At 50.4% G+C, this 27,022-nt stretch overlaps 1 protein-coding gene across 1 annotated transcript in view; it reads left to right on the top strand.

The window, feature by feature from the left end:
* The window catches only part of KDM2B (lysine demethylase 2B), a 75,412-nt gene that overhangs the window by 1,966 nt on the left and 46,424 nt on the right, over positions 1 to 27,022 (top strand). The window contains exons 2-7 of the mRNA XM_045296717.1: positions 106 to 281; positions 576 to 720; positions 4,064 to 4,142; positions 5,928 to 5,974; positions 26,506 to 26,684; positions 26,890 to 26,996. Coding sequence (XP_045152652.1) covers positions 106 to 281; positions 576 to 720; positions 4,064 to 4,142; positions 5,928 to 5,974; positions 26,506 to 26,684; positions 26,890 to 26,996 — 733 coding nt within the window. The remainder of the gene's footprint in view (positions 1 to 105; positions 282 to 575; positions 721 to 4,063; positions 4,143 to 5,927; positions 5,975 to 26,505; positions 26,685 to 26,889; positions 26,997 to 27,022) is intronic.

Below are 27,022 nucleotides of genomic sequence, written 5' to 3'. Positions count from 1 at the left end.
AGCCCCACGACCCCCCTTCACCTCCTCATCTTGCACTGGCGGGCGGGCAGCGGGGGCAGAGGGGGACTCAGTCTTTCCACCGCCGCTTTGCTGCTTCTCCGGCAGCTCCAGACTCAGAAATGCTGCCGGCCTGGGATCCGGCTTCCCGGCTCTGCCGCCGCCGCCGGCGCCGGGGCTCGGTGACTGCGGAGCTGGGCGCTGCCGCGGCGTCTTTAGGGCCTACGTCCGCCCGGCCAGCCCGCGCCGGAGCCCCCTGCCCGGGTTATATCACCGCGCGGAGGGCTAGTGGGCACGGCTCCATACACCTCTGGGGTGGGGGACAAGGGAGGGTCCCCAGATGTCCCTCCGATGGCCTCCACAGTCGAAGCAGCGGATGCTCAGTGTAGGGCGCAGCCGGAGCTGGGAGTGCAGGTCCTACTTCTTATCCCGATTTTCAGCATCTTTGGCATGGCAGCAAAGTTGTTCGAGCTCGAGGGTGGGGTACACCTGTTCGCGCCGGACCCAGGGAAGAGCGGCGACCCCCTCTGCTCCCCCTCCCCATAACGTTCCGGGCTCTCTGGTTTGGGTCCCCGCAGCGCCCGATCGATCGCCAGAGATACGACGAGAACGAGGACTTGTCGGACGTGGAGGAGATCGTCAGCGTCCGCGGCTTCAGCCTGGAGGAGAAGCTGCGCAGCCAACTGTACCAGGGGGACTTCGTGCACGCCATGGAGGGCAAAGGTGAGGCGCCCCCTCCGCGCCACCCTCCGCCTGCGGGCTGCGCGCACGTGGGGACGGAGCTGCCGGTGGTTGGGTTCGTATTTCGCGCCCGCGTCCCCCATTCCAGGGGATCCGGTGACGAAACGAGGCCGAGCACTGGGGGGGTGGGGTGAGGGGTGGTGGCGAAGGAGGAGGGAACGTGGCCAGGCGTGGGCCTAGGCCCGGCGCTCGCCCCACCAGCCCTAGGGTGGGTAGAACTGGGGGCTCCGGGATGGAGGGACTTGGGGATTGCCAGACCGACGGAACGACAGAGGAAGGGGAGAACTCCGCGTCTTTCCTCCGCCGGAGCCCGCTGTGCTCCCGGCTCCTAGAACATCCTCAGCATCCTGAGGTGCAGCTTGGTTGTAGGGGGACTCGGGGCGCCCACAGGGCATCGGGGGGTGAGGCCACCCTAGGCCTGAAGCCTCTAGAGCCCAGTACCATTGCGGGCCCTGAGGGCTAGGGACCCCGATATTCCTGGGACACGCCCCCACCTAGGCGTGGGGACCTGCAATGCTCAAGTGCTCTGGTTGGGTCAGCCAGATTAGAACTGGGGTTGGTGGAGCTTCAGTTATTGGGATGAGGCCCCCACTTATGCCTCAGACCCTGCAGCCTTTGCTGAAGCTGGGGACTAGGAGTCATGGGGTGACTTCTTCCAAATGAAGATTTGCAGAGCCAATTTGTAAAGGGTCTTTTCCTTTTGTGCCACCCCACTGCCCCTGCGCTAGCTTTCTAGTCCAGCAGGGGAGTCTTTGGAGTTTCTGGATGTCACCCCAGCTTGAGGCCCTCAGGGCCTGAGTTTCTCCTGGCAGTGGGGAGCCCCTCTGGACTTTGGGGTATCTCTCTGGTTTGGGTCCCAGGCCTCCAGAGTGCAGGCCCACCCCAGTCTGCATCCAGAGTCACCCTGCCCTGGGAACACAGCTTGGCCTGTGGGTTCTTAACTTGGACCTAGCCTTGCCTGCCCACGCATCTTTAAACGCCCCTTATAGGCTTTGCGGGTCTTTTTCCCCCTCAGATATCCGAGTTACCTTACATTTTATTTAATTCCCCTGAAACACTCCCATCTCTCCAGGAGCTGCTGCTCAGGGAAAGGCCTCCCTCCTCCGGGTTCTGGTTGACTGGCTAGGACTGCGGAGCTGTGGGGCTAGCCCCCAGAAGCCACCATCCGGCTTTGCATTTTTGAAGTTTCTCTTTTGTGCCCATGACCTCCTGGGGCGCTGGGCTGGGAGGGGGGGGTGGTGTCGAGGGAAGTTGTAGGGGGAGGGAAGAGGTTTCTTCCAGGCTACAGGCTCTGCCTAGGTTAGCAGGCTAGTCCTGGCCCCATTTAAATTTCCTTTAGAGCCTTAATTCCACCCCCTCTCCCTTTCACTGAATTGTTTGGCAGATCCTGTGGGAAAACAATATGCAAACTCTTCCTGGCCATTTGGGAGGGGTTCTTATCCAGGGTCTCTGGGCCTTTTTACCTCAGCCTCTAAGGGAGTGGCCCCCGACCTCAGGAGCTGGGCTCTGGGTGTGCAGACATGGGTGGGGTGGGCGGTGGTGGTTGTGTGTGGAATATTGCAGAAAGGAAGTTCTAATGTATAGTCTCCTCAGATCGGCTGTCCAGGCCCCTTTAAAAGGAGAGGACCAGAGGGTTTTGCTAGTGAATTCAGATCTGGCCCCCAAACCCGAGGGAGGAGCCAAGAAAAAGAATCCCTTAGCCTGGATTCCAGATAGAAGCTTCTTAAACTGCTCTTCCTTTAAATCCTTAGGAATCCCCATTCACTGAGCGCCCCTGGGATTCTGAGCTGTGGAGGGGAGGTCAGGGCTTTCCCTGACTGGGGGTTTTGTTCCCTCATCTCTTTAGGCCCCAGTTGCCCTGGCCTCCTCCTCCCGCCCTGCTGAACTGTTTCTCCGGGATCCCTGCTGCAGTTGCCTGTGGCTTCTTCCATCACCCTCTGTCTGGCCAGGGAGCACTTGTGTCCTCCCTTTACTTGGTTACACGTGGCTTTTATCTCCACCTCCCTCAGTGCCAGAACCAGGATTATGGGCCAGTTTTGGAACCGGGCAGGGAAATAAATTCGTCTGAGGTTTTCTTCGTTTGCTGGAAGTTTGGGGGTCTCTACTAGACCTTACTGTGCACACTGTGTTTATGAGCCGTCACCGGCAGAGGAACATCCTTCTTGTGCCCCTCTCGTTGAAGCAAAGAATGTGATGCCTGCAACAGACTTCCCCTATTACAGACGGCAGCGCCGGGCCCAGTTCCCTGTGATTTTGGCACCAAATACACAGTTTCCAGGGAAACCAGCTCTTGTCCCCTCCCCTTCACTACCCAGGATATTACAATAAGATCTTCACTGATACTCAGCTACAATGGGTGCCCCCCCTTTCCCAGACTCCCCACTAGGGCTTCAGCTCTTCCCATGCGGCGACCTTCCATTTTGCAACCCCTCCACTTTCTGATTTAACTTCCGTTAAAGAAGTCTTCAAAAAGCAAGATGTCACTTTGAGGACTCAGGTGCGAGTGGTCCAACCCATGAAAGCTCCTGTCACCTGGTGTTGCCTGGGGAACCTGGACCACACACAAGGAAGACCGAAGAAGAATGGATGCCTTTGAATGGTGGTGTTGGTGAAGAATATTGAATATACCAGGGGCTGCCAGAAAAACGCCCAGATCTGTCTTGCAAGAAGTATAGCCAGCATGCTCCATGCAATCACACTTGGTGAGGCTTTGTGTCATGTTCTTTGGACACGTCCTCGGGAGAACCGGTCTCTGGAGAAAGACTATCATGCTTTGGTTGAGGGTCAGCACAAAAGAGGAAGGCCCTTGAGGAGTTGGGATTGACAATAGTGTCTGCAATGATGGGCTCAAGGGATGCAACAGTTGAGAGGACGGCGCAGGATGGGGCAGTGTTTTGTTCTGTTCCGTTGTACTCTGGGTGACTCTGGCTTGAAATGATTCAACGATCCTTACACCACCACCCTCTGAGCTTAGCTTGAAGTGAGTTCTCTGCCCCTCAATAACTATAGCTCTTCCTTTGTGGGGCTCTCTCATGAGTCTCCCAACCCAAATCTTGGGCTGCTCATTGACAAGTTCTGACCCGTGGGGCATGCAAGGAATGATTGAGTGGGCAGAGGAGCTGCGAGTTGGCATGGCTTTGCTGGGGCTTTGCCTTGCCTATTTCCCTTTTATTGTCCCAGGGGAGCCTTTGCCATTGAGTTGGTCCCTGCATCAAGCATGTTCCCTGTCCCTTGGCCATCATTCTTTGCCCCCTCATCAGCCAACTGTGGTGGCGTCCCTCCTTCCTGACTTAACCAGCTTGTTTTCATCCAAACCCCCTAACAGATTTCAACTATGAGTACGTGCAGAAAGAAGCTCTCAGGGTGCCCCTGATATTCCGAGAAAAGGACGACCTGGGAATTAAGTAAGTTGATGAAACAAATAGCTTCTTCCCTTGACTTCCCTCCCTGGCACAGTTGATAGCCTTTTCCCATCTCTAGCCTTTAGGGTCAGCATCTGCTTGCTTTGGCTTATGTGGAACACAGGGGTTGCTGTCAAGCCTCTGATTCTGTGGCAATTGATGTGGTGTGGTTGGTTTGTTTGTTTGGTTCCCACAAAGGGGAAGAGGGTGGAAATGTACCATGGACGGGTCATTTCCTGATGATTTGGGCAGACAGAACTTAGGGCACTTAAGTAGTGTTGTTCCCATCCCCTCCACCATCCATCTCCAAGAAATAGAGATCTTGGAACAACACTGGGAAACTGAGGCTGGACCTAAGGCACAAGGAGATTGGCCAACCTTTAAGTCTTGGGGCAGGGCACATAGGTACTCTCTACTGTGGCTCTTGCTCTGCACTTGATACTTCAATTCCTTTCTGTGGGCAGAGGTATATTTCCTATAATCTCTGACCATGGCTCCTGGTTCTTCTGCCTTTTGTTTACTTTCTCCCACGTTGAGATAGTCAGAGCCCCAGGTTGGGGAGAGGGCAGGTGGTGGGCTGGAAGAACAGGTTTCCACCCTCGAGCAGGGGAACCAGAGGGAGGCTGAAGGTATCATCCAGCCTGCCTCTGTCCAACCATCTGTCCAGCGTGAATGGTCTGCCACCCTAGTGTGAGGGAGGAACTTCCTGCGTTCCCGTCAACTAAGGACGAGTGAAGCTTCCGTTATGACCTATTTCCTTCAGGTCCATGGCCCCTCATGGTGGCCCCTCGTGTAGCACTGTGTTCCCTGGGATCTTCAGTGTTTGCTTGTTTGTTTTGTTTTATTTGGAAGTAGATCACCAGGCCTTTCTGAGACGTGTCGGGGTGGACTGGAACCTTCAGTCCTGAGGTTTCTCATCGCCATCGAGCGAGTTCCTTCTCATAGCGACAGTCTTTCCTTAGCAGCTCTTAATCATTTTCCCCACCCAGAGGTCTTCACAACCATTCTAGTCAATGTTGACAAAGGCCTGGCATTGCCATGGTGTGTGCCTTTGTATCCCCCCACCCTCTTGACAGTGCCTATGGGGAGTCTTGGGGTAGTGGTGGTGGTGGGGCACGGAGAAGACCATCCACAGACCATCTGCCTTAACAGAGAGCAGGTGTCTGCCCTCCCCTGGGGCTCACATTTTTGGTCTTCCCTGGAGAAGTAGGGGGACGGAAGGACATCCCCAACCTCATCTGCAGAAGAGGGAGGGGTTGCTTTTCCTCTTGGGCAGCCTTTCCTGAGGCCTCCTCCAATATAGGCATACCTCTCATTTCCCTGTGCTTCTCAATGCCCTGCACTCAGTAAGCCCATCGGCATCATTTTCTCAGAAGCCTGTCGCACTTTGTGTCTCTGCTGTGTTTTGGCCACTCTCACACACGCTGTGGCACCCTTCGCTGGAGCCCTGGTGACTACTGTTTACTCATTTGGCTGTGACCCGCAAGGTCAGCAGTTTGAAACCACTAGCTGCTACACGGGGTGGGTGGAAGGTGGGCCTCTCTACTCCTGTAAACTTGTGGGGGAGGTTCTACCCTGTTCTATAGGGTCGCTATGAGTCGGCGCCAACTCAATGGCAGTGAGTGAGTGATACACACTTCACAGACATCCTTGATCCTCACGTTATTGTGGAGGTTGGCTGACTCCTTGGGAACCTCTGGGAAATTCACACACAGCTCCATGCCTCAGGGTAGGGGTTCGGTTCCACGATGCCCGTCTTCTCACTGGCCGCCTCTCCCTCCTCCGCAGGATGCCAGACCCCGACTTCACAGTCCGAGACGTCAAGCTCCTTGTGGGTGAGTGGGTGTCTGGCCCGGTGGCTGCACTGAGCTCTGGAAGCTCGGGTGGGAGGGAAGGAAGAGGAGGAGGGAGGAAGGGGAAGACGCCTTTACCACCTGTCGGGTTAAGACTTTTGACTGCAGCTGAAAAGAGAGCCTCCTGGGAGGAGGAGTGGAGGCAGCAGGTGTTAGTTGCAACCGTTCCAGCTAACCAGGTTCCAGTGCAGTGTCACCAAGCCTTGGTGGGGATGTTGGCCGGCCCGCAGCTTTATGAGGGCCAGTTTGGACCCTGGCCTTCAGCTTGGGTGTCAGCACAGCAAGCTTCAGCTCTCCTGGGCGTTTGTTTGCCAGTTGCTGGGTAAACATTGGGTGCTTGTGACCCCAACAGACTGTTTCTTGAGAGGAGGCTTATTCCTCTTCTGGTTCCCAGTGTTTCTGGTAGCCTGGGGTGGAGCTGCCACTGATAGCTCTGGAGGCAAAAAACAAAAAACAACAACAACCAAAAAACGGGGTGCGGGCAGAATCCCACAACTGATGGCAAGTCCATTCTGACTCTTGCCTTGCAGCAGAGCTTTGTTTGCTTCATAGGGCTTTCCGTAGCGCTGTGGTCTAAGCATAAGGCTCATAACTGCATGGTTAGCGGTTCAAATCTACCAGCTGTTCCTTGGGAGAATGTAAAGATTGCCAGCCTCTGAAAGCCTGTATAGGGTCGCTGTGAGTCATAATCGGCTGGATGGAAGTGCGCTTGGGTTTTTGGTTTTGAAATTAGATCGCCAGGCCTTTCTTCCAAGGTGCCCATGGATGGAATTGAAAGTTGACTGTTTGAGCCCTGGGGACTCGCTACACAGCTTGGCATATGATTACTGAGAGAGCAGTGGTTGGTGGGAGACCAGTGCCTTGGGCTCTGGATTGGGTAGCAGGTGGCACTTTGGATCTCAGCAGAAGTTGTTGAGTGGATCTGTTCTAAGTGGAGGAGGCATGTTCAGAGCTGTGAACATGACAGACAAGGTTCTCGCCCGAGGGTTGGGAGCAATGAGTAGTGAAGAAGTCGACGGGCTTCCAATACATATATTCTTATTTTCAGACAGTGTAAAGGCTCAAAAGAACTCAAGCCGGGTAATGGGATTGTACTTATGGGGCTGTGTTTCGGTGGAATGGCTGGTAAGGAGGGCCTTTGACGAGTGAGAAGCCGTGCTGAGCGGCTGGCTTGGGGAAAGAACATTCCAGGCAGAGGGTTGAGCAAAGGCAGGGGTGGGGCAGGCGAGGGGAAAAGAGGAGCCAGGAGGTGGGAGCTGGGCCAGGTCTTGTAGGGGCTTGTAGCCACTATGGGGAACTTGGGTTTGACCTCGAGTACCAGGGAAGCTGCTGGGGTGTTTTCAGCAAGGAATGGAGCACGGCAGCGATGTTACATTTTATTTGAAGCGGAGAGATTTAAGAACAATTTTCTTTCTGGAGATAAAATTCACAGACTGGAAAAGCGACCATTTTAAGACAGCTGCAGGGTACCTGCCAGGGGGTTCTTAGTAGATTCACAATTTGTGCATCCTCTGTTGTTGATAGGTGCCATTGGGTCCGTTTCAACTCTTAGTGGTCTCGTGTCCCACAGGTCCCCCATGGACCCACACCAGCCTCTCAGTGGTGGTTAGGGCTGGGCCCATTGTTGCAGTCCCTGCCAATCCATCTTGTGCAGCAGCATCTTCTTTTGCTGACCCTCCGCTTTATCAGGGAGCCCTGGCGGCATAGTGGTTGAGTGTTGGGCTGAGATCGGAAAGGTCAGTAGTTGGGAACCACTGAGGCTCCTTTGGGAGACAGACAGGGCTTTCTACTCCGGTAACGAATGACAGTGTCAGAAACTCACAGGGGGCAATTCTAGCCTGACATCGACTTGATGGCAGTGAGTTTGGGTAGTGTAGGGGGTGACCCCTTAGAGGCCTAACCACAGGTCAGCAATTGGAGCCCACCAGCTGTCCTGTGGGAGAAAGAGGAGGCTTTCTACTCCCATAAAGGTTTACAGCCTTGGAGACCCACAGGAGCATTTCTACTTTGCCTTATTGGGCCACTGCGAGTTGGAAGCGATTCGATGGCAGCGAGTTGAGTTTCTTGCTCCCCGAGTTCACCCATGTTGTTGTCGCATGAGTCAGGAAACCAGTGTTTTGATGCCACATTCTCTTTATCCCCTGGTCAGGCCTGGGATGGACATTTTGGTTGTGAATAATCCTACTAGGAACATCCATGGGATTTTGTGGACGTGCATTGTCTGTCATTCCCCTTATGGGGGTAGATTCGAGGAGCGGAATTGCTGGGACTCATAGTAACGCAAATGAGCTCTAGCGGACCCGCAGTGTAGCCCTGGAGTGATTCAAACCCACCAGCTGCTTGGTGGGAGAAAGATTTACAGTCTCTCGGGAACCCTTTGGGGCATTTCTATCCAAGAGGGTTGCTATGAATTGGAATCGACTGGATGGCAGTGGACTTGGCTTTTGGTTGGTATGGCAACTCTCCTCTGACCCTTGGAGAAACTGACAAGCTGCTCTCCCAAGCAACGTGCCCTTTGTCTTTTCCACCAGCAATGCGTGCAAGTCCCAATTCCTGCACATTCTTGCCAACACTTGTTCTTTTACATTTCATTTTGCTAGTTGATTGTCAAGCTAGTGAGGGGGAGGGCGGAGCCCTCCTGGTGCAGCAGGTAAGCCCCGGGCTGCTAACCAAGAGGTTCGTGGTTTGAATCCATAACAATGAGTTGCAATTGACTAGGCAGCAATGGGGTTGTTTTTTGGGGGGTGGAAGGAGCCCTGGTGGCACAGAGGTGAAAGCATCTGACTGCCAACCCAAAAGGTCTGAAGTTTGAACCCCTGGGAGAAAGATATCATCGCCTGTGTCCGTCAAGAGTACAAAACCTGAACCCATTACCACCAAGTCTAATGATTCATAGGGTCCACAGAGAACAGACAGAGCCGACCTGCCCCACATGGTTTCTGAGGCCGTGGCCGACAGCCACGTTTTTCTCCCATGGAGCGGCTGGTGTGTACAACCTCAAGCTTTTCCTTTTGCAGCCAAGTGCTTAACCACAGCACCACCAGGGCTCCTCTGTCGAGGTGACAGCCTTGGAAACTACGGGGCCAGTTTTACACTGTCATATAGGGCGGCTGTGAATCGGAATTGTCTCCTCATCAATGTTTTTTTGGGGGGGTGCCAAAGGCTAAGCGCTCAGCTACTCAACCACAGGGCGGCAGTTGGAATCCCCCGGGAGGATTCAAGCAAGTGAGGAACCGCCAGGAAGTGACTTTGGAGAGGGCACAGCTGGTTCTTTTCTGGCACATGTGGGGTCGCTACCAGTTGGCATGAACTTGGCAGTAAGTGGTACTGCTGGCAGATGTGAAGTGGAGAGATAGGATTTATGTTTCATCAATACCAACTCCGGATGATACACAGGGTGGAGGAGGAGAGAGCTGACGGGGGTGCGAGGTGGGAGGAGGGAACTGCCTTCAGATGGTCAACCCCAAACTCACTTCCATTGTGTCCACTCTGACTCATAGCGACCCTGTAGGACAAAGCCGACCTGCCCCTGTGTGTTTCTGAGGCTGTAACTCTGGTTCTTCCTGTGTAGCCAATTGTCCCTTCCTTCTGAGTATCTAGTAACACACTCTGGGGTCAATCACTTGTTCCTATCATCTGGAAATGGACTTTGGTGGTACAGTGGCTTACACGTTAGGCCGCTAACTGCAAGGTCAGATGTTCAAAACCACCCTTCACTTTGAGGGAGAAAGACAAGAATTTCTATTCCTATAAAGAATTAGAGTCTCAGAAACTCAGAGGGGCAGTTTTTTTTTTTTTTAATCTGTTTTTTCAGGGGCAGTTCTGTGCCCCGCTGTTCTGTAGGGTCCCTATGAATCAGAAACAACTCGATGGCAGGGAGTGTGGAGAGGTTCTTTAACTCTTTGAGCGCAGACGGCCTCATCTTTCTCCCATAGGGTGGCTGTGGGTTTGAACTGCCAGCCTTGCAGTTAGCAGCCTAACGTATAAGATACTACGCAACCAGGCCTCACTTCACATGATAGCGACTAATAATTGACTCAAAAGCGTGTTGATTAAAAAAAAAAAAGTGTGTTACTAAACAGTCAGCACGAAGAACCAATTTGCTGCAATAGGAAGAGCTGGAGTTAATTGGGGAGACGTACCTAAAAGATGCTAAGAACCCTGGTGGGTTCTCAGTGGGCTAAGAATTGAGCTGCTCACCACAGGGTCATTGGTTTGCACCCACCAGTGACTCTAGAGGAGAAAGAAGAGGTTGTTTAGTTTTGCAAAGATTTAAATGTCTTAGAAACCCTAAGGGGCAGTTCTACTCTGTTGTCCTCTTGTAGCCTTCAGTGAGTTTGGGTTTTGTTTTTGTTTTTTAACGCAAGAAATAGATTTTTTAAAATGTTTTTAATGCTAAAGTCTGAGTTTTCTATATGTTTCCAGGTCAAATTGGTTTTCCGTTTCTCAATTCATAACACTTTTTGTTTCGTGACATTGATTCAGTCCCCTGGCGTACTAGCATGCTTCCCATGCCTTCCCTCTGCTTCCTGTTTCCTTGTGCTCTCTTACATGCGCCCTTCCTATCTTCTGAGCTTTAGTCCTCTGACCCTCTGGCCCTGCATGACTGATTGTGCTAAGGCAGTGGTTCTCAACCTGTGGGTCTCGACCCCTTTGGAGCTCGAATGACCCTTTCACAGGGGTCGCTTAAGACCATCGGAAAACATGAAAACACATGTTTCCGATGGTCTTAGGAACCAAGACACCGCTCCTCTCTCTGTCTCCAGGAGGGTCCATCCACACGCAGATATGCCCACCTACGAGTACCCAGCGTGAAGACTGTTAACCATGTTATACCATGCTTCAAGACAACATTTCATTAATTTGTCATTAAAAATCAATATTTCATACCACCGACAAGAAGGTTTGATACTGTGGCTTCCACAGTGGGTTCAACATAAGCCCAATCGTGAGGATGGTGCAGGTCCCCGCAGTGTTTTGTTCTGCAGTACACAAGGTCACCATGGGTCAGAACCGACTGGGTGGCATCTCACAACAAACAGCAACAAGCTCATGTCCCTGAGCATAGGGTTTGAGTTGATGGCGGTTGCAAGCCTACGCCGCGGTCTATCCCCCCAGCCTACAGTCTGCCCACGTACATGTCAGGGTTTGGACCACGTTCTTGGAGCGATGTCACTGCTGTTGCTCCCCTTGACCTCTGTGTGCCCTTGTTCTTGGAGCGATGTCACTGTTGTTGCTCCCCTTGACCTCTGTGTGCCCTCTGGGAGTCTGAAGTGGCTGGTGTGATGCCACCTGCTAAGCTCATGTAGGAAATCCCCAAGGGGCAGGCAGGGAGTGCATGGGGATGGCGGAAGAGGAGCCAGCCAGAAAAGGGGTGTTGAGCCTGGCTGCATCAATCAGACAGTGCGTCCAGGGCATTGGCTGGGTATAGGTGCACTGGCCTATGTCCACCACCACATCAAACAAAAACACTCCTTTACACTAAGGGCTACTCTGGGGCCCCCCTGCACCATTAACACAAAGTTCCTTACCTAATTATGGGAATTAGGGCATGTTTGTCACACAAGACCCTAACTCCAGCTGGCTTAAGGAAAACATGGACTTCAGGAAACAAGAAACTCACGGGTTCCCTTGGGAGGCTAGGCACATCCAGATCTGGGTGCTCCTGGGTGACCCCCGAGAAGTCCACTATTTTCTCCTTCCTGCTGGCTTCCTCCTGCTTTGATCCCAGGCAAGCCACTCCCCACCATGGGGTCCCGCAGGGTGGGGAGCCCCGCCTGCTCCTGGCTTCCGTCCTCCCAGCTTCGTTTGGTGCCATCCAATTGGCTCCGACTCTTTGCCACCCCCAGTACACCAGAAGGAGACGTTGCCTGGTCCCGCGCCCCCTCAAAATCGTTGTTTGTGCCCATTGTTGCAGCCACTGTGTCCCTCCATTGAGTGGACGGCCTTCTCTGTTTTGTTTTCTTGTTTTGCTGATTCTCTAGTTCAACGGTTCTCAACCTTCGTAATGTTTCGACCCTTTCATACAGTTCCTCATGGGGTGGTGACCCCCCCCCACCATAAAATTATTTTCATTGCTGCTTCATCACTGTAATTTTGCTACTGTTATGAATCGGGCAACCCCTGTGAAAGGGTCATTAGACCCACAAAGGGGCTGCGACCCACAGGTTGAAAACCACTGCTAGTTTACAAATCACGATGTCCTTCTCCCGGGCCTGGCCCTTCCTGGTCACATCTGAAGTACGTGAGACCAAGCCTCTCATTCTTGGATTCCAAAGAGCCTTCTGACTGTACCTGTCCCAGCAGTGCTAAGTCTCTGGTTTGACTCTGATTGGCTTGGCACAGCACCCCCTAACCCTGGAGCAGGTGCCTGGGGTCAGCTTCAGCCGAGCCACAGGGGCTGAGAGTCTGACAGGGACGATTCTGCAGGATTTCCGAGCCACGTAAGCATCCCTCATGTGAAGAAGGGGTCCTGCTTTCAAAGGAAGGCTATGTTGGAGAAACTGGACCTACTCTCCCGTCCAGGGCTGTGATTCAGCCTCTCCCAGGTATCATTGGACCTTAGAAGCAGGACACTGTGTACTGTGTGTGTGCATGTGTGTCACCAGCTGGCTCTGCCCCAACTTGCGTGCCCAGATTTGTCCTAACATTGGGCTTACCATTGTCCGCTCTGTTCATCTGCTGCCTGGGAAGGCAGGCCCCTCGATTCTAGCCTGTATTGTTTGTTTCTCTTTAACAGTGCACAAGGAGCCAAGGTGCACTTTGGGGTGCTAATCAAAAGGTCAGCAGTTCAAACCCACCAGCCTCTCTGAGGAAGAAAGATACGGCTACCTACTCCCATAAGGATTTATGGTCTTACCGACCCACAGCGGCAGTTCTACACTGGGTTTGGTTTATAGCAATGTACATTGCAGAAAACATTTTATAGACGTGTAACTTACACATAAGGAGCCCTGGTGGAGCAGCAGAGCCCAGGGGGTTAGGCATTGGGCTGCAAACCACGACGTCAGTAGTTCTGTGACCACCAGCTGCTCTGTGGGAGAAAGACAGGGCTTTCTACTCCTATACATAGGTACAGTCTTGGAAACTCACAGGGGCAGTTTTGTGAGTCAGCATCAACTCCATGGTAATACGTTTGGTTCTTTGGTTTGGTGCAGCACTGGGTAATGTGCTAGACAGTGAGTCACAAGGTCAGTGTTTCACATCCACCCAGTGGCTCTGCAGAAGAGAGACTTGGAGATCTGCTCTCAGAAAGACTGCAGGCTGGGAAACTGTGTGACAGTTGTCCCCTGTCATAGGAGGTCGACTCGTCAAACTAGGTGCACAGAGGCTGGCTGTACTTCTCTAGTCCCCATACCGACGACCTGAGCCCACCAGGGTGGTCAGCACCCCACTGACCCCTTCAGCTTCCTGCCCAGTCACTTCCCTCCACCATTCACGCTGAGTGAGAATTGCCTGTTTTCATCCTTTATATAAGTGGAGTTTTTTGATATGTATGTGATCCATCGGTAATATTGTATGTAGCTGAGGAGGGAAGGGGAAAAAATGAGGAGCTGATACCAAGGGCTCAAGTAGGAGGCAAATGCTTTGAGAATGATGAGGGTAACAAATGTACAAATGTGCTTGACACAATGGATGGATATATGGATTGTGGTCAGAGTTGTACTAGCCCCCAATAAAATGAGCTTAAAAAAAGAGAGAGAATATTCTAAAAACAGAAAAGAAATATCGTATGTAGCTGCAGACCACTCCTCATTATAGTGTCAACTGTGAGCATCTCACAATTTCTCCACTCTTCAAAGGATGGCCATTTGGGGTCTGGCCAGTTTCAGCCCGGGTATCTAGCATGTGCATTTTAGAACAGGGCTTTTGGTGGACATGTGGGTTCCTGTCTGCTGGGCTTATGCTTAGGAATGCATTTTCGGCACCATGGCTTTTAGTGCTCATTGCCAACAAGTCATTGCTGACTCACAGCGAACCCCCTCTGGGTTACCGGAGACTGTAACTGTTTATGGGGGTAGAAAGCCCAGTCTTTCTCCCTGGAAACAGGTGGTTTTGAACTGCCAATCACGGGCATCGCAGCCCAGCTCATAACCACTACACTGCCGGGGCTCCTTCATTTCTTTAAAGTAAATACTGTCAAATAATTATCCACAGGGTCATTCTTCCTAATCCTACCAGAAGCAGGTGAATGTTGTGGTTGCTCTGCTCCTCATAGCGACTCTATAGGCCAGTGTCAAACTGCCCCATGGGTGTGCTAGGCTTTAATCTTTAAGGAAGCAGATATTTCTCCCCCTGAACCATTGGCTGCTTAGAACAACCGACCTTTCTGTGAGCCGCCTAGTCACACAGGGTCCAGTGAAAATCAACTCAACAGCACACAGCAACACATCTTCGCCCATACGGGGTATTTTCCATCTTTTCCTTTTAGTCAGGCTCCTCTGCTGCTGGAGGATAGTGATCTCTCATTGTGGCTTGAAGTTGCATTTCTCTGATGGTGAATGAAATTAAATGCCCCATCAGAGTATTTATCACCTATTGGGATATCCTGTTGTGTGAAATGTCTGATCTAGTCCTTTTCCATTAGGTTAAAGGGCTTGTCTGTCTGTCCATTTATGTTAAAGGACTTATCTCTTCCTACGTTGTTTACGTTTTATTTCCTTGACATGAATTCCGTTCTTCAAGTTGTCAAACCATTGTCACCCTCATTTTCTTGTATACACTGTCTTTATGGACATATCTTACACATCCCAGTATATCCATTCACACAGTTCTGTTGTTTAGCCCCGTCAGGTGGGGTTATACAGTCATCAATGCTATCAGCTCCCCTCTCCCCGCCCCTTTTTGAGTTGTTCCTCCTTTATTACCATTAACTCCTGGTCCCCTAAACTTCCTAATTTTTCTAGTTGCTCTTGTTAGTTTGATTCCATATAAATTGTTCCGAAAAGAGCATTATACTCAAGGCAGACATTCTTCTTTTTTTGTTTTTTAAATCATTTATTGGGGGCTCATATAAGTCTCATCACAATCCATCCATCCATCCATCCATCCATCCATCCATCCATCCATCCATTGTATCAAGCACATTTGCACAACTGTTGCCATCATCATTTTCAAAATACTTTCTTTCTGCTTGAGCCCTTGGTACCAGCGACATTCTTTATTAGTTAAGCTAAACTACTGTTTGGTTTTAAGAAGACATCAGGGGATATTTTTTGTTTAAAGTTATTGTGTCTGATTAACTGTAAGGGTTCTGTCTATGTGGCGAATGTGACCCTCTGTTGAATATACAAACTCCAGAAACGCTCACCCACTTTGGGGGTTGCCTTTTCATGCTCTTAGAGGCCTCTGTGTAAACAGAAGTTCCTAAGTTTTCAAATAGACCAGTTTGCAGTTTTCAGTCTACTAGTTCTTTTTGTGCCTTGCTCAAGAAATTTACCCACTCCCAAGCTAACGAAGACGTTTGCATGTCTTTTTTGTTGTTTTTGTTGTTTGTTTCCCAGAGTAAGTCTTATAATTTAAAATTCACATTTAGATTGGTAAGTTGTTTTTCTTAATCCTTTTATTCGGGGCTCATGAAACTCATCACCATCCTCCATCCATCCATCCATTGTGTCCAGCACATTTGTACTTTTGTTGCTAGATTGGTAACTTTTATGGAATTGAGTTTTGTGTTTTGTATGAGGAACCAGTCAAAACTTTTCCCTCCTCATCTCATATGGGTATTGAGTTAACTCAGCAACATTTATCTTTTTGAAATCCTCTCTTCAAGGTCCTGCAGTGTTGTCTTTGTCATGTATTGGACGACTGGAACTTTGTGGGGCCCCATTTCTGGATGGTCCAGTGGTCAGTTGGTCCTGAAGCCAAAGTCTGACTGTCTTTATAGGAGCACTCGCTATCTGAAATAGCCCTTTAGCTGTGCTCGTTTTCAAGATTGCCTTTGCATTTCCATATGAATGTTCGATCAGTTCGTTTGTATTTAAAAAACAGACAAAACTCTGCGATGACTCCGATTAGAATTCTATGAGTCAATTAATTAATTAAGAAAATGGGCATCTTAATAATATTGACTTTTCTCATCAATGCACATGGCACACCCCTCATTTATTTGTATTTATTTATTTTTTGGTAGAAGATTTGTATAGATATTTAGACTTCATGCCTAGGCAGTTTATTTTATTTTATAAAGGGTATCTGTTAAAATTAGATTGTTATTTGCTAGCATTATCAGGTCTATTTTTCCCTTGCCAGTCTTTCTCCTGTTTCATTTCTTTTTCTTGGCCTCTTGTACTGGCTGACACCTCCATTCACAGTCCAGTTTGGAAAATTCTTTTGTTTCCATGATTTCTTTTGACACAGTCAAGACCCTCTAAGGAACAGAAGGAAAGGTTTTTCTCGATCTCTTATTTTGAAAAGTTTCCAACCTTCAGAAAAATTGCAAGAAGAATACAGTGAACAGATGGCCTTTACTTAGACTCTCCAACTGCTAACACTTGCGGTTTCGCTTACCTCTCCATCGCACCGACACAGCATGTTTGCTGAGCCCTTTGAGAGCCGCTAGCAGGCAGAGTGATAATATGGAGACCCGCAGGAAAACCGAGCCCTCGAGGCTTCAGCAGAACTCCCCTAACGACAAGGACATTCTCCTACTTAATCTCTACACAGTGGTCATCCTCAGGAAGTTTAACATCCGTTACAGCCTAACAAGCCGCTGACAGTCCAGCTGTAGCTTTGAAATGTCCCCGAAACGTCCTTTCAGAGCAGGTTTATTTTGTTGTGTCCTTGTTTCCAGTCTAGCATGCAATCAAGGATGACAAATGATATTCATTGTCATGTCGATTTTGTCTTTATTCTGGAACATCTTTGTGGGTGGGTGTTAAAGCACGCGCGCACACACGCACGCACACACACAAAACATTTGCCATTTCAACACTTTTTACATGGACAGTTGAGTGACATAAATTACTAAGTGTGTAACCATCACCCCTACTCATTTCTCACGCTTTCCGTTCTTCAAACAGAAACGTAGCATCCCTTAAGCAATGGGATTCCCCCTCCCCTGCCTCCCCACGCTCATAAACCCAAACCTAAACTAAGCCCATTTTCAGTCTCATTCTGATTCCATGCCCCTCTATAGGACAACATCGAAAGGCCATATAGGGTTTCCTGGGCTGTCATATGGAAGCAGACAAACTTGTCTTTCTCTGGCGGAGCTGCTGATGAATTCAACCCCTTAATCTTTGGGCTAGTAGTCTCAACCCTTAGCCACTGGGCCACCAGACCTCCTTCGGTCTCTTGGTAGCCACTAATAGACTCTGGCCTGTATACATCTACTTTTTCTAGATCTTTCATATAAATAGGGTCATATGTTTTGTGTGTGTGTGTGTGTGTGTGTGTGTGTGTGTGTGTGAATGACTTATTTCACTCAACCTAATGTGAGCCCTGGTGGCTTTGTGGGAAGGCTCTAAACTGCTAGGTTGATGGTTCGGCCCTGCCAGCTGCTCCTTGGGAGAAAGATGAAGCTTTCTGCTCCCGTAAAAAGGTTTAATCTCAGAAACTCTTCAGGAGGAGCCATTCTCTTCTGTCTTGTAAGGTTGCTGTGAGTTTACATCAACTCCAGGTGATGGGTTAGGGTTAGGATTCCAAGTTGCAGGCCTTCATGTCTATTCATGCTTTGTGCTTCTCAATGCATTTCTTGACAAGCATTGACGTCATTTCCTCCTTGTGGTTATTGTGAATGCTGCTGCAATTGATGATTGGTGTGCAAGTGTCAGTCTGTGTTCCTGCTTGCAATCATTTTGATTTTTTGCAATCACATTTTTCCCTCACTTTTTGAGGAACCTCTGCCTTTATGGAAACTTGTTGAAGACGGCAGGTTTAAACCCTGAAGATGGCAGGTTTAAACCCTGAAAGAGTTCTTAGGGCCCTTCTACTCCTGCCTGACCATTTTGCAGATGGAGAGAAGTAGACATAGAGGCACATCAGAGAACGGAACGTAGAAGTGGGTCTGAATCTTGGGGAGGAGAGAAGATGGACCTTATAACAGAACCCCAGAGGAAACATAGGCATGTGTGTGTTTGTGTGATTATGATAGTGGCCTCCCTGAATTTTGGGTGGAGAGATGTACTTGGTGGCAGGCAAGTGGGGAGACACCCAACTGGCAGGATAGAGAAGGGAGAAGGACGGAAGAATGATACCCTGAGTGCCCGGATCAAGGGTCCCGATAAGAGGGTTTCATGAGGGAGCATCCAAGAGTTCCTTCTCTCGAGTGCTTTCCCTTTAAGAGGACTGGATTCTGATTTGGTCCATCTCTGATCAAACGAAAGTCTCTGAAAACCCACCGTCTCCAAAATCAAAGTCTTAATTCCAGTAGTGCCCTCAAACAACAAAACTCTCACTGTCATCAAGCCCAGTGTGACCCAGAGTGTCCAGCCTCATCTCTCTCTAGTAGAGCAAGTGGTGGTTTCAAACTGCTGACTGTGTGGTTAGCAGGCCAACTAGACTTACCTACTGCCCATTGTTTGCTGAACGTAAGTTACTCAATGGGGGCAGGAGTGTAGATCTTCCTGATAATCATATGAATGGGTAACCTCATCTTCTGCCAGATGGTGAGCTCTTATTATGAGCCAAGGAGCACTGGTGGTACGGTGTGGTCTCAGGTCTGCTGTTCAAACTCACTAGCTCTCTTCGGGAGAATGATGCAGCTGTCTGCTTTAGCCTGGGAACCTCTGAGGGGCCGTAGTACTCTGCCCTGTAGGATCACTATGAGTTGGGATTGGCTCGGTGGCAGTGGGATGAGGGTTGGTTATGATGAGTGGGGGGTGGGGGAGAGCCCTTTGGACATTGGGTTGCTTCTGACTCCTAACAACCCAATGTGTTAGAGTAGAACTGAATTCTAGAGGCTGTTTTTCCCCCTGTAATCTTTTCATAGATCTGATCGCCAGGCTTTTCTTCTGCAGTACTCGTTTCTGGGTTGGAACTGCCAACCTTTCCATTAGCAGCCGAGTACAACCTGCTTGCACCACCCCAAGACCCCCATGAACCAGGGACGAATGCTGTGTTGTTCATTATTTAATCCAAAAGGAAATCCTCATGACCACTGTCGGAGTTTAATAGCTGCCCAACCCGCAGCTAAAAATGACTTGGCCAACGCTCAAAAGCGAGGTTACTGAAGAGTTATTTGTAGGCAAATAGGTGTGTTCATTGATTGACTTTTGGAAGTAGGTCTCCAGGTTTTTCTTCCTAGCACATATGAGTCCACACTGCACTGAAACCCTTCAGCACCCTAGCAACATGTAAGCCTCACTTGACAGAGGTTGGGGCTGTATATTAGGTGCATTAGCTGTGAAGCGAGTCAGGGTCTCCTGCCTGGAGATTTACAAATGCTTTAAACCAAGGGGTCAAGTGTATTATCTCCAATTCACAACACACCCAAGGCTTCACTGATAAGAAATCAAGAGTGGGATTCAAACTGGAGACCCCAGGCTTTTGTTTCTCTGTGAGATGGAGGAACTGAGACTCCCAAGAGAAGAATAATAATAGGTTCAGGAATTTCTGAAGGTTCCCAGACGGGGACTGGGACTGGGGACTGGGCTGTGCACTTCCAGAAGCTCAGAGGCTGGGGGCAAGGGTGGGGTCAGTGCCTGGATTTCCTGTGTCTGCCCAGCCTTCAAGGTGACCTTCACCAGCTTTCTCCTGGATCCAAGCACTTGGCTTTGGAGGCTGCTAATGGAGCTTTCGGAGCCAAGGCCACGAAACCGAGATGAACTTTGGCCGCTGGAACTTGTTGGGTGTGTATGCAGATCTGGTGGCATCGGCGGTTACATCTTTGGCTGCTAACCTCGAGGTTGGCAGTTCAGAACCACCAAGCTGCTCTTTGGGAGAAAGATGAGGCTGTCTGCTTGACAACCTCGGAAATCCTTGGAAGCAGTTCTTGTCTGTCCCGTAGGGTTTCTCAGAACCCGACTGGACTTGATGGCAGTGGGGTTTTGTTTCATGTGCAGATCCTTACCTCAGAGAACCAATTCCCAGGGTGAAGGCTGGGGAGGGGAGGGCGGGCCGAGCTCCAGCAGTTGGCTGCTCAGGCCCTCAAGACTTGCTCCTGCCAGCCATTGACTTCAGGGGCTGGAAGGGGCCAGCTCTCAGAACCCTTTGAAGACCCCCGAGGGCAGCTTGTCCATAGCAAAGCTAAGAGGGCCGTGTTCCATTCTTGGTGCTCTCAGTCCCATCGGGTCATTGGCCTCCTCCCCATGCTGAGCTCTGAGCCAAGTCTGGCACTGGTGCCCAGATGGCTCTTGCTGAGGGTGGCTCGTTGGTCAGGAATTTGAAAAGATGGAGCGCCAGCTTTTCATCTCCAGCGACCAGAAGGGCTGGCAGGCCCGGGCATTCCCAGTAACCCCTCCGACTCCCGGTGTAGGAAGTGATCCCAGCACACAGGTACTCGCCTGCAGACTTGCAGGTGGGCCCTGCGAGAGGACCTGGTGTGACCCAGCCCGGGCGTTCAGAGGGAAGTCCCAGCATTCCAGGTGTGCCTCTGCTTCGGGCCCAGCAGCTCCTGTTTGCTTATGGATTTGGCAGCCATCAGAATTTCTCTTTGAGGAAGACATTCCAAGGCAAAGGGAAAAAAAATGTAGAGAGATCAGGTGACAGAGGCCTTGAGCGGAGTCAGGGACTTGAACTGGGGACCCATATTTGGAGGTGCTGGGACTAGCCCTCAGTCTAGAGCCCCGATACACCCCGGACCACTGCCGAGTGGGACAGAGATCATTCGTTGCACCTCACATCTTCCATCAGTGTAACCAGCTACTCTCAGTGGCTTCTGACTCATGCATGTCATGTCTGACAACTGAGCCTGCTCCAGAGGCCTTTCAAAGGCTGGGTGTTGGTTTGTTTTTTGGGGGAAGTCAATCTCCAGGCCTTTCTTAGGACGGATTCAGATCGCCAGCCTTTCAGTTAGCAGCCAAGTGAGTTGTTTGCTCCATTCCCAGGGGTTCAGGCAAGAATGAAGGAGCCCTTTGTCTCCAGGTGTGGTTGTGGTGCCTGAGCCCGAAGGACAGTGGGGAGGTGGGAAGAAGTGGCCCTTTACCTGGCAGATTGGGACACTTGCTCACTTGATTTCAGAAGAGCCTGGGGCTGAGGGGTGAGTGGTGATGCAGCTGACGGAACTTATACCAGGCAGGCTGCCGGGTTTTGAGTTTAGAATCTCCCTCCCTTCCTAGCATTCACTCCCCACAGACAGGCTCCTTTTACAAATGAAGACCCTCCAGCACTAGAACAGTTAGGTGGACTTTCGGAAGCCAGATCATGACTGGTGACAGATTCACAACCATGCCTTTTGATTGGTGGGGATTTTAAATGGGAACCAGCACACTCGGTCTCCATGGAGTCTGAGTAGAACTGGGCTCCATTGCGTTTCCCAAAGTAGATTTGCCAGGCCTTTCTCCCAAGGCCCCTCTGGGTGGACTTGAGCCTCCCCTCTTGTGGCTGGCCTTGGAACCCCCCAGGGATGTTGATACTAAGACTGAAGTGATAAAAGCCATCATGAACTTCACACAGCCATTACCCAGCCCCAGCACCCATCAGTCCAACGCCATTCCTGTCTCACCCACACCCCTCCACTCCACTCCTTTTGCAAAATGGAAAGCACAACCAGACCCCATATTATTTCATCCACAACTTGTTTGGTAGGTAGTTCAAACGAGAATGGGATTTTTGAAGACATAATTACTAAACCACGATTGCACCTAATTAAAAAAGATTTTATAATGCCATCACATTTTCCTTGTTCAGATTTCTTGTTTCATATCTTTTTTTTTTTAACATTTTATTAGGGGTTTATCTATCTTAAATGTTACTTGATTTTTTGACTATGGCACACAACAGAACATGGGCCACCTACATTGTGATTGGTTGCTATGTCCTTTGAAGCTTCTTTAACTCTCTGGGTGTCTTCTCTCTAGCTCCCTCCAACCCAAAGAATTCAAGTTGTCTGACCTGCAGAGTTTTCTGTTTGAATGTTGTCAATCGAATGCTTTGGGAATCATTTCATGTGTCTCTCTGGTCCCCTGTGTTTCCTACAAACTGGTAGTTGAATCAACCTGCATGATCATATTCAGGGCACCTGGCCCATGGCGGCACAAGAGTTAAATGATCAGCTGCTGATGGAATGAGTGATGGGTAGTTCCAATCCGCCAGCTGTGAGGCCCAAGAAAGGCCTGGAGGTCTCCTTTTGCAAAGATTACGGCTAAGAAAATCTTACGGAGGCAGTTCTGCTTGGTAACACACGGGCTCACGAGGCGTCGAAGTCTACTCGAGGAGACCCTAAAACAACACACTTTTATTATTATTTTTGGCAAGACTGCTTTATAGAAGGTACTCTACTTCTCCGTCAAAAAAACCACTGCTGTTGAGTCCATTCCAACTCAGCCACCCTATAGGACAGAGTAGAAATCCCCTATAGGGTTTCCGAGGCTGCAGATCTTGGTCATATGCTAAGGTTGAAAAATGGTCCTCACTCAGCTCAGGTGGATGGCCCCCAGGGACCCTGGACAGAGTCCAAACCCAACACCACTGAGTCAGTTCAGATGCACAGCAACCCTCCGAGACAGGGCAGAATTGCTTCATCAAAATCTATGGGAGAAAACAGCCTCCTCTTTCTCCCAAGGAGCAGCTGTTGGGTTTGAAACGATGTCCTTGCTGTTAGCAGCTTAATGTCTAATCGTCTGCAACACCAGGGCCCCTGTTATCTCAGGAGGTATAGAACCTCAGGTCATATTGCTCTTGCCCTGGTCAGCACTGGTGCTGGGTACCTTGGTGCCTCAGTTCCTTTTTGTCAAATGCCGTTGGTCAGTTCTGACTTGGACAGAACTGAAAGTGGTTTGGTCCCTTGCCATTTTCCTGATCTTTGGTGAGTTGAAGTTCATTCATTGTGTCTATTGTGTCATTCCATTTCCCTCATGATTGGTCTGTCCCGATGAAATGTCCATGGTCAGCAACATGAGGTCTCACCACCCTTCCTTTTTTTTTAAAAAAATCATTTTATTAGGGGCTCATACAACTCTTATCACAATCCATACATACATCAATTGTGTAAAGCACATTTGTACATTAATTACCCTCATCATTCTCAAAACATTTGCTCTCCACCTAAGCCCCTGGCATTAGCTCCTCATTTTTCCCCTCCCTTCCTGCTCTCCCCTCCCTCATGAACCCTTGACACTTTATAAATTATTTTGTCATATCTTGCCCTGTCCAGTATCTCCCTTCACCCACTTTTCTGCTGTCTGTCCCCCAGGGACAATCCTTGTAATTGGTTCCCTCTTTCCAACCCACTCTCCCTCTACCCTCCCAGTATCGCCACTCACACCTTGGTCCTGAAGGAATCATCAGCCCTGGATTCCCTGCATTTCCAGTTCCTATCTGTACCAGTGTACATCCTCTGGTCTAGCCATATTTGTAAGGTAGAATTGGGACCATGATAGTGGGGGAGGAGGAAGCATTTAGGAACTAGAGGAAAGTTGTATGTTTCATCGTTGCTACATTGCACCCTGACTGGCTCGTCTCCTTCCCGAGACCCTTCTGTAAGGGGATCTCCAGTGGCCTACAAATGGGCTTTGGGTCTCCACTCTGCACTCCCTCCATCATTCACTATGATACGATTTTTTGTTCTGATGATGTCTGATACCTGATCCCTTCAACACCTTGTGATCGCACAGGCTACCACCCTTACTTTTAAGGAGCATTCTGGTTTTATTTTCCTCAGATTGATCCTTTCGTTCTTGTGAAAGCTCGTGGTATATTCAACGTACTTTACCAACTCAATTCAAACAATTCCACTTTTCTTCTGTCTCCGTAGTTCATTATCCATATGCATGTTTTTCTCCCCATATGCATGTTTTTCATGCATAGGAGAGGATGGAAAAGACCCTGGCTTATGTCAGATTCATCTTAGCAATAAAAGTGGAACCGTACCAGTGTTGGTTAGGCATTGGACTGCTAACTTGAAGGTCTGCAGTTCAAACCCACCAGCTGCTTTAAGGGAGCAAGATGAGGCGGTCTGGTCTCATAAAGATTTCCAGTCTCAAAAACCCTACATAGAGTTGCTAAGAATCAGAATCAATTCAATGACAGTGAGGCTGAGGGTTTGTTTTGTTTTATGTTAAGTCAGAATTGACTAAATGACTGCGGGTTTGGTTTTTGATATGGTGGTGGTGGGGAAGGGTTCCTGGTGACGCAGTGGATAAGCATTGGCTGGCAACCAAAAAGTCAGTGGTTTGAACCCACCCGCCACTCTGTGGCAGAAGTCTGTGACCGTCTCCATTTCCAGAAAGCCTCAGCAACCCCGTGGGGCAGTTGCCTGGCCCTAGACAGTCCCTGTGAATTGGGAGCAGAGGGTTTGTGGAGGCAAATTTTTTCTAGTAGCCTCTGAGCTGTCCCTCCCCAGATGACTGACTCCAAAGCCAAGGGCACTTCTACTACTTCAGCGGCTAATCTGCAGGAGAAAGATTTGACAGTCTGATCCCACAAAACTCATTGTTAGGTGCCCTAGGTCTGTTTTGACTTGCAGTAATGACATGCTGCCTGGTCACAACTCTCCTTATGTCTTGAGTCCATTGTTGTAGCCACTGTGACTGACACTCCATCTCCTTGAGGGTCTTCCCTTTTTTTGCTGACCCTCTGCGTAACCAAATTTCATGTCCTTCTCCGAGGACCGGCTCTTCCTGAGATCAAGTCCAAAGTACGTGAGAGATGTCATTCTCTCTTCTCAGGGGCATGCTGGTTGGACTTCCAAGAGATTTGCTCTGTCCAGGGCATAGTCAATAGTCTTCACCCAGAATGTTTCCCAGGTCACAGCCTGGGAAACCCTCCGGGACAGTTCTACTGTGGAACACAAGGGGTCGCTGTGAGTCGAGATTGACTTAGTGGCTGTGGGAAATCCTTCAGGTCCTAAACTAGGGCAGTCCGGGGGGTGTTGGGGTGGGGAGAATGCTGCCACCAGACCTTAAGCAGAGACTGGAGGGGCCGAGATTCAGAGGAGTGGGTTGGGACCCCCGTCTTCACACCTTCCCCTACTATCACCAGGCAGCATGTTATTGCCCAGGTGGACTGCTGGGGAAAAGCTTACTTGAGCCCACCTGTGACCTGAGCGCGGCTGCCAGCCCCTGCGAGCAGGGCCAGAATTTCTAGCAAAGTCAAGGACTGCCCCCTGGTGGATGCACACTGTTGATGGGACCACGTTGCTATTTTCTGCTGAGGAAGGCGTCCTGGGTTGGGGGCGGGGGTGTGGAGTAGGTCAGCTCTTCAAGCCCACTGGGTGCTCTTGGGGAGAAAGATGATGCTGTCTTCTCACGTAGAGATTGATGGAGATTCTCCAGTCTTATCGGGTTGCTGTGAGTTCAATTCAACTTGATGGCAGTGGGTTTGGACTCTGCCCAGAATCCCTGGGGCACAGGGCCACCAACCTGAGCTAGGGACCATTTTCTGACTTTAGCATGTGACCATCAGTGGTGCAGGATGAATGAGTAGCTGGGCTGTGGTCTAAGAGAAAATCCGATCCAACTTGTGGCACAGGAAACTGGGCATCTGGGGAGCTCCTAAGTTCTCTGAGTCTCGTCCATCCAGCGGGAATAATTGAGGGTCTGCCTCGGCAGAGATGAGATCATGAAAAGGAGACTGGCTGTCAGGTGCTCAGCCACCAAGAATGAATCATCATAGAGACCAGGTAACCTCCAGGAAGGGTTTCTGCTAAGCAGCTAACGAGTCACAGAGTGAAGAAGTGTTCTAGGCCTGTGAATAAACAGCAAAGCCTGGACTGCCGTGGTAAGGGCTTCTTCGGTAGGTAATGGGGAGCCATGGAAGGTCTTATACAGAGAGAAGAGTGTCCGTGTTTTAGACTACTCTGTGTGGAGGATGGACAGCGGGGCAGTCTGAAGACCCTTTGGGAAGCTCTTGAGAGACCCCTTTAATGGCCCCCTTGTGACAAAGAAGACCTACTCCATAGGGGTTGTTTTAGACTTTATGGCACGATGATTAAGGCAGTCAACTGTTAACCCAAGGTCATTGGCTCAAACCCGCTGGCCACTCTGCAGAAGAAAGATGAAGCTGTCTGCTCCCATAAAGGTTTATAGTTTTGAAAACCCTATGGGGGCAGTTCTACTGTCCTACAGGGTCGCCATGAGTCATGGTGGGCTCGAGGCCAGTGGGTTTGGATTTCCTTGAATCTTTATGGGAGCTGCTGAGCAGGTCGTCTCTCCCATGGAGTGCTAGTGGGTTCAAGCTGCTGAACTTGTAATTGGCAGCCAAGTGCTGAGCCACGGCACTGCCGGCATGGATGGTGGACTGGGCTTGATTGAGGAGTGGGGTGGGGCAAAGCAGGTTGTTGCACAAGCATGGAATGGGGTGAGGAATACGGGGGACCCCGGAGCAGGAAGGAGCAGGCTTGAGACGGGCTCCCCAGTAAGGTGAGGGGCTCTCTCAGAAGGCAGCTGCCTCCAGCAAGTGGGTTCTCCCCGCAGGGAGCCGGCGCCTGGTGGATGTGATGGATGTGAACACCCAGAAGGGCACAGAGATGAGCATGTCCCAGTTTGTGCGTTACTATGAGACGCCGGAGGAGCAGCGGGACAAGCTGTACAACGTCATCAGCCTGGAGTTCAGCCACACCAAGCTGGAGCACCTGGTCAAGCGGCCAACCGTGGTAGGCACTTGGTCACCCCAACCCCAGCTCCTGGCCCCCGGCTGGCCCTGGGAGGAGGGTACGGGGTTCTGGGGTCACTGCCCGCTGGAGGAAGGGGGGACCAGGAGGTGAAGGGCAGCTGGAGACTCCACAGGGCGAAAGCGGGTGTCTGTTTCTGGCCGGGGCTGCAGGAGGCAGAGAGTGCTGATGGTCGTGTGGCTTTCAGATTGACCTGGTGGACTGGGTGGACAACATGTGGCCCCAGCACTTGAAGGAGAAGCAGACGGAAGCCACCAATGCCATTGCTGAAATGAAGTACCCCAAAGTAAAGAAGTAAGACCTCATGGGAGTTCCAGGGG

Source organism: Echinops telfairi, unplaced genomic scaffold, assembly GCF_000313985.2.
Source record: "Echinops telfairi isolate 266 unplaced genomic scaffold, ASM31398v2 ScPeMD7_7412;HRSCAF=8450, whole genome shotgun sequence".
NCBI lineage: Eukaryota > Metazoa > Chordata > Mammalia > Afrosoricida > Tenrecidae > Echinops > Echinops telfairi.
Note: the sequence above shows the minus strand (reverse complement) of the source record. Positions and strands in the feature narration are given on the sequence as shown.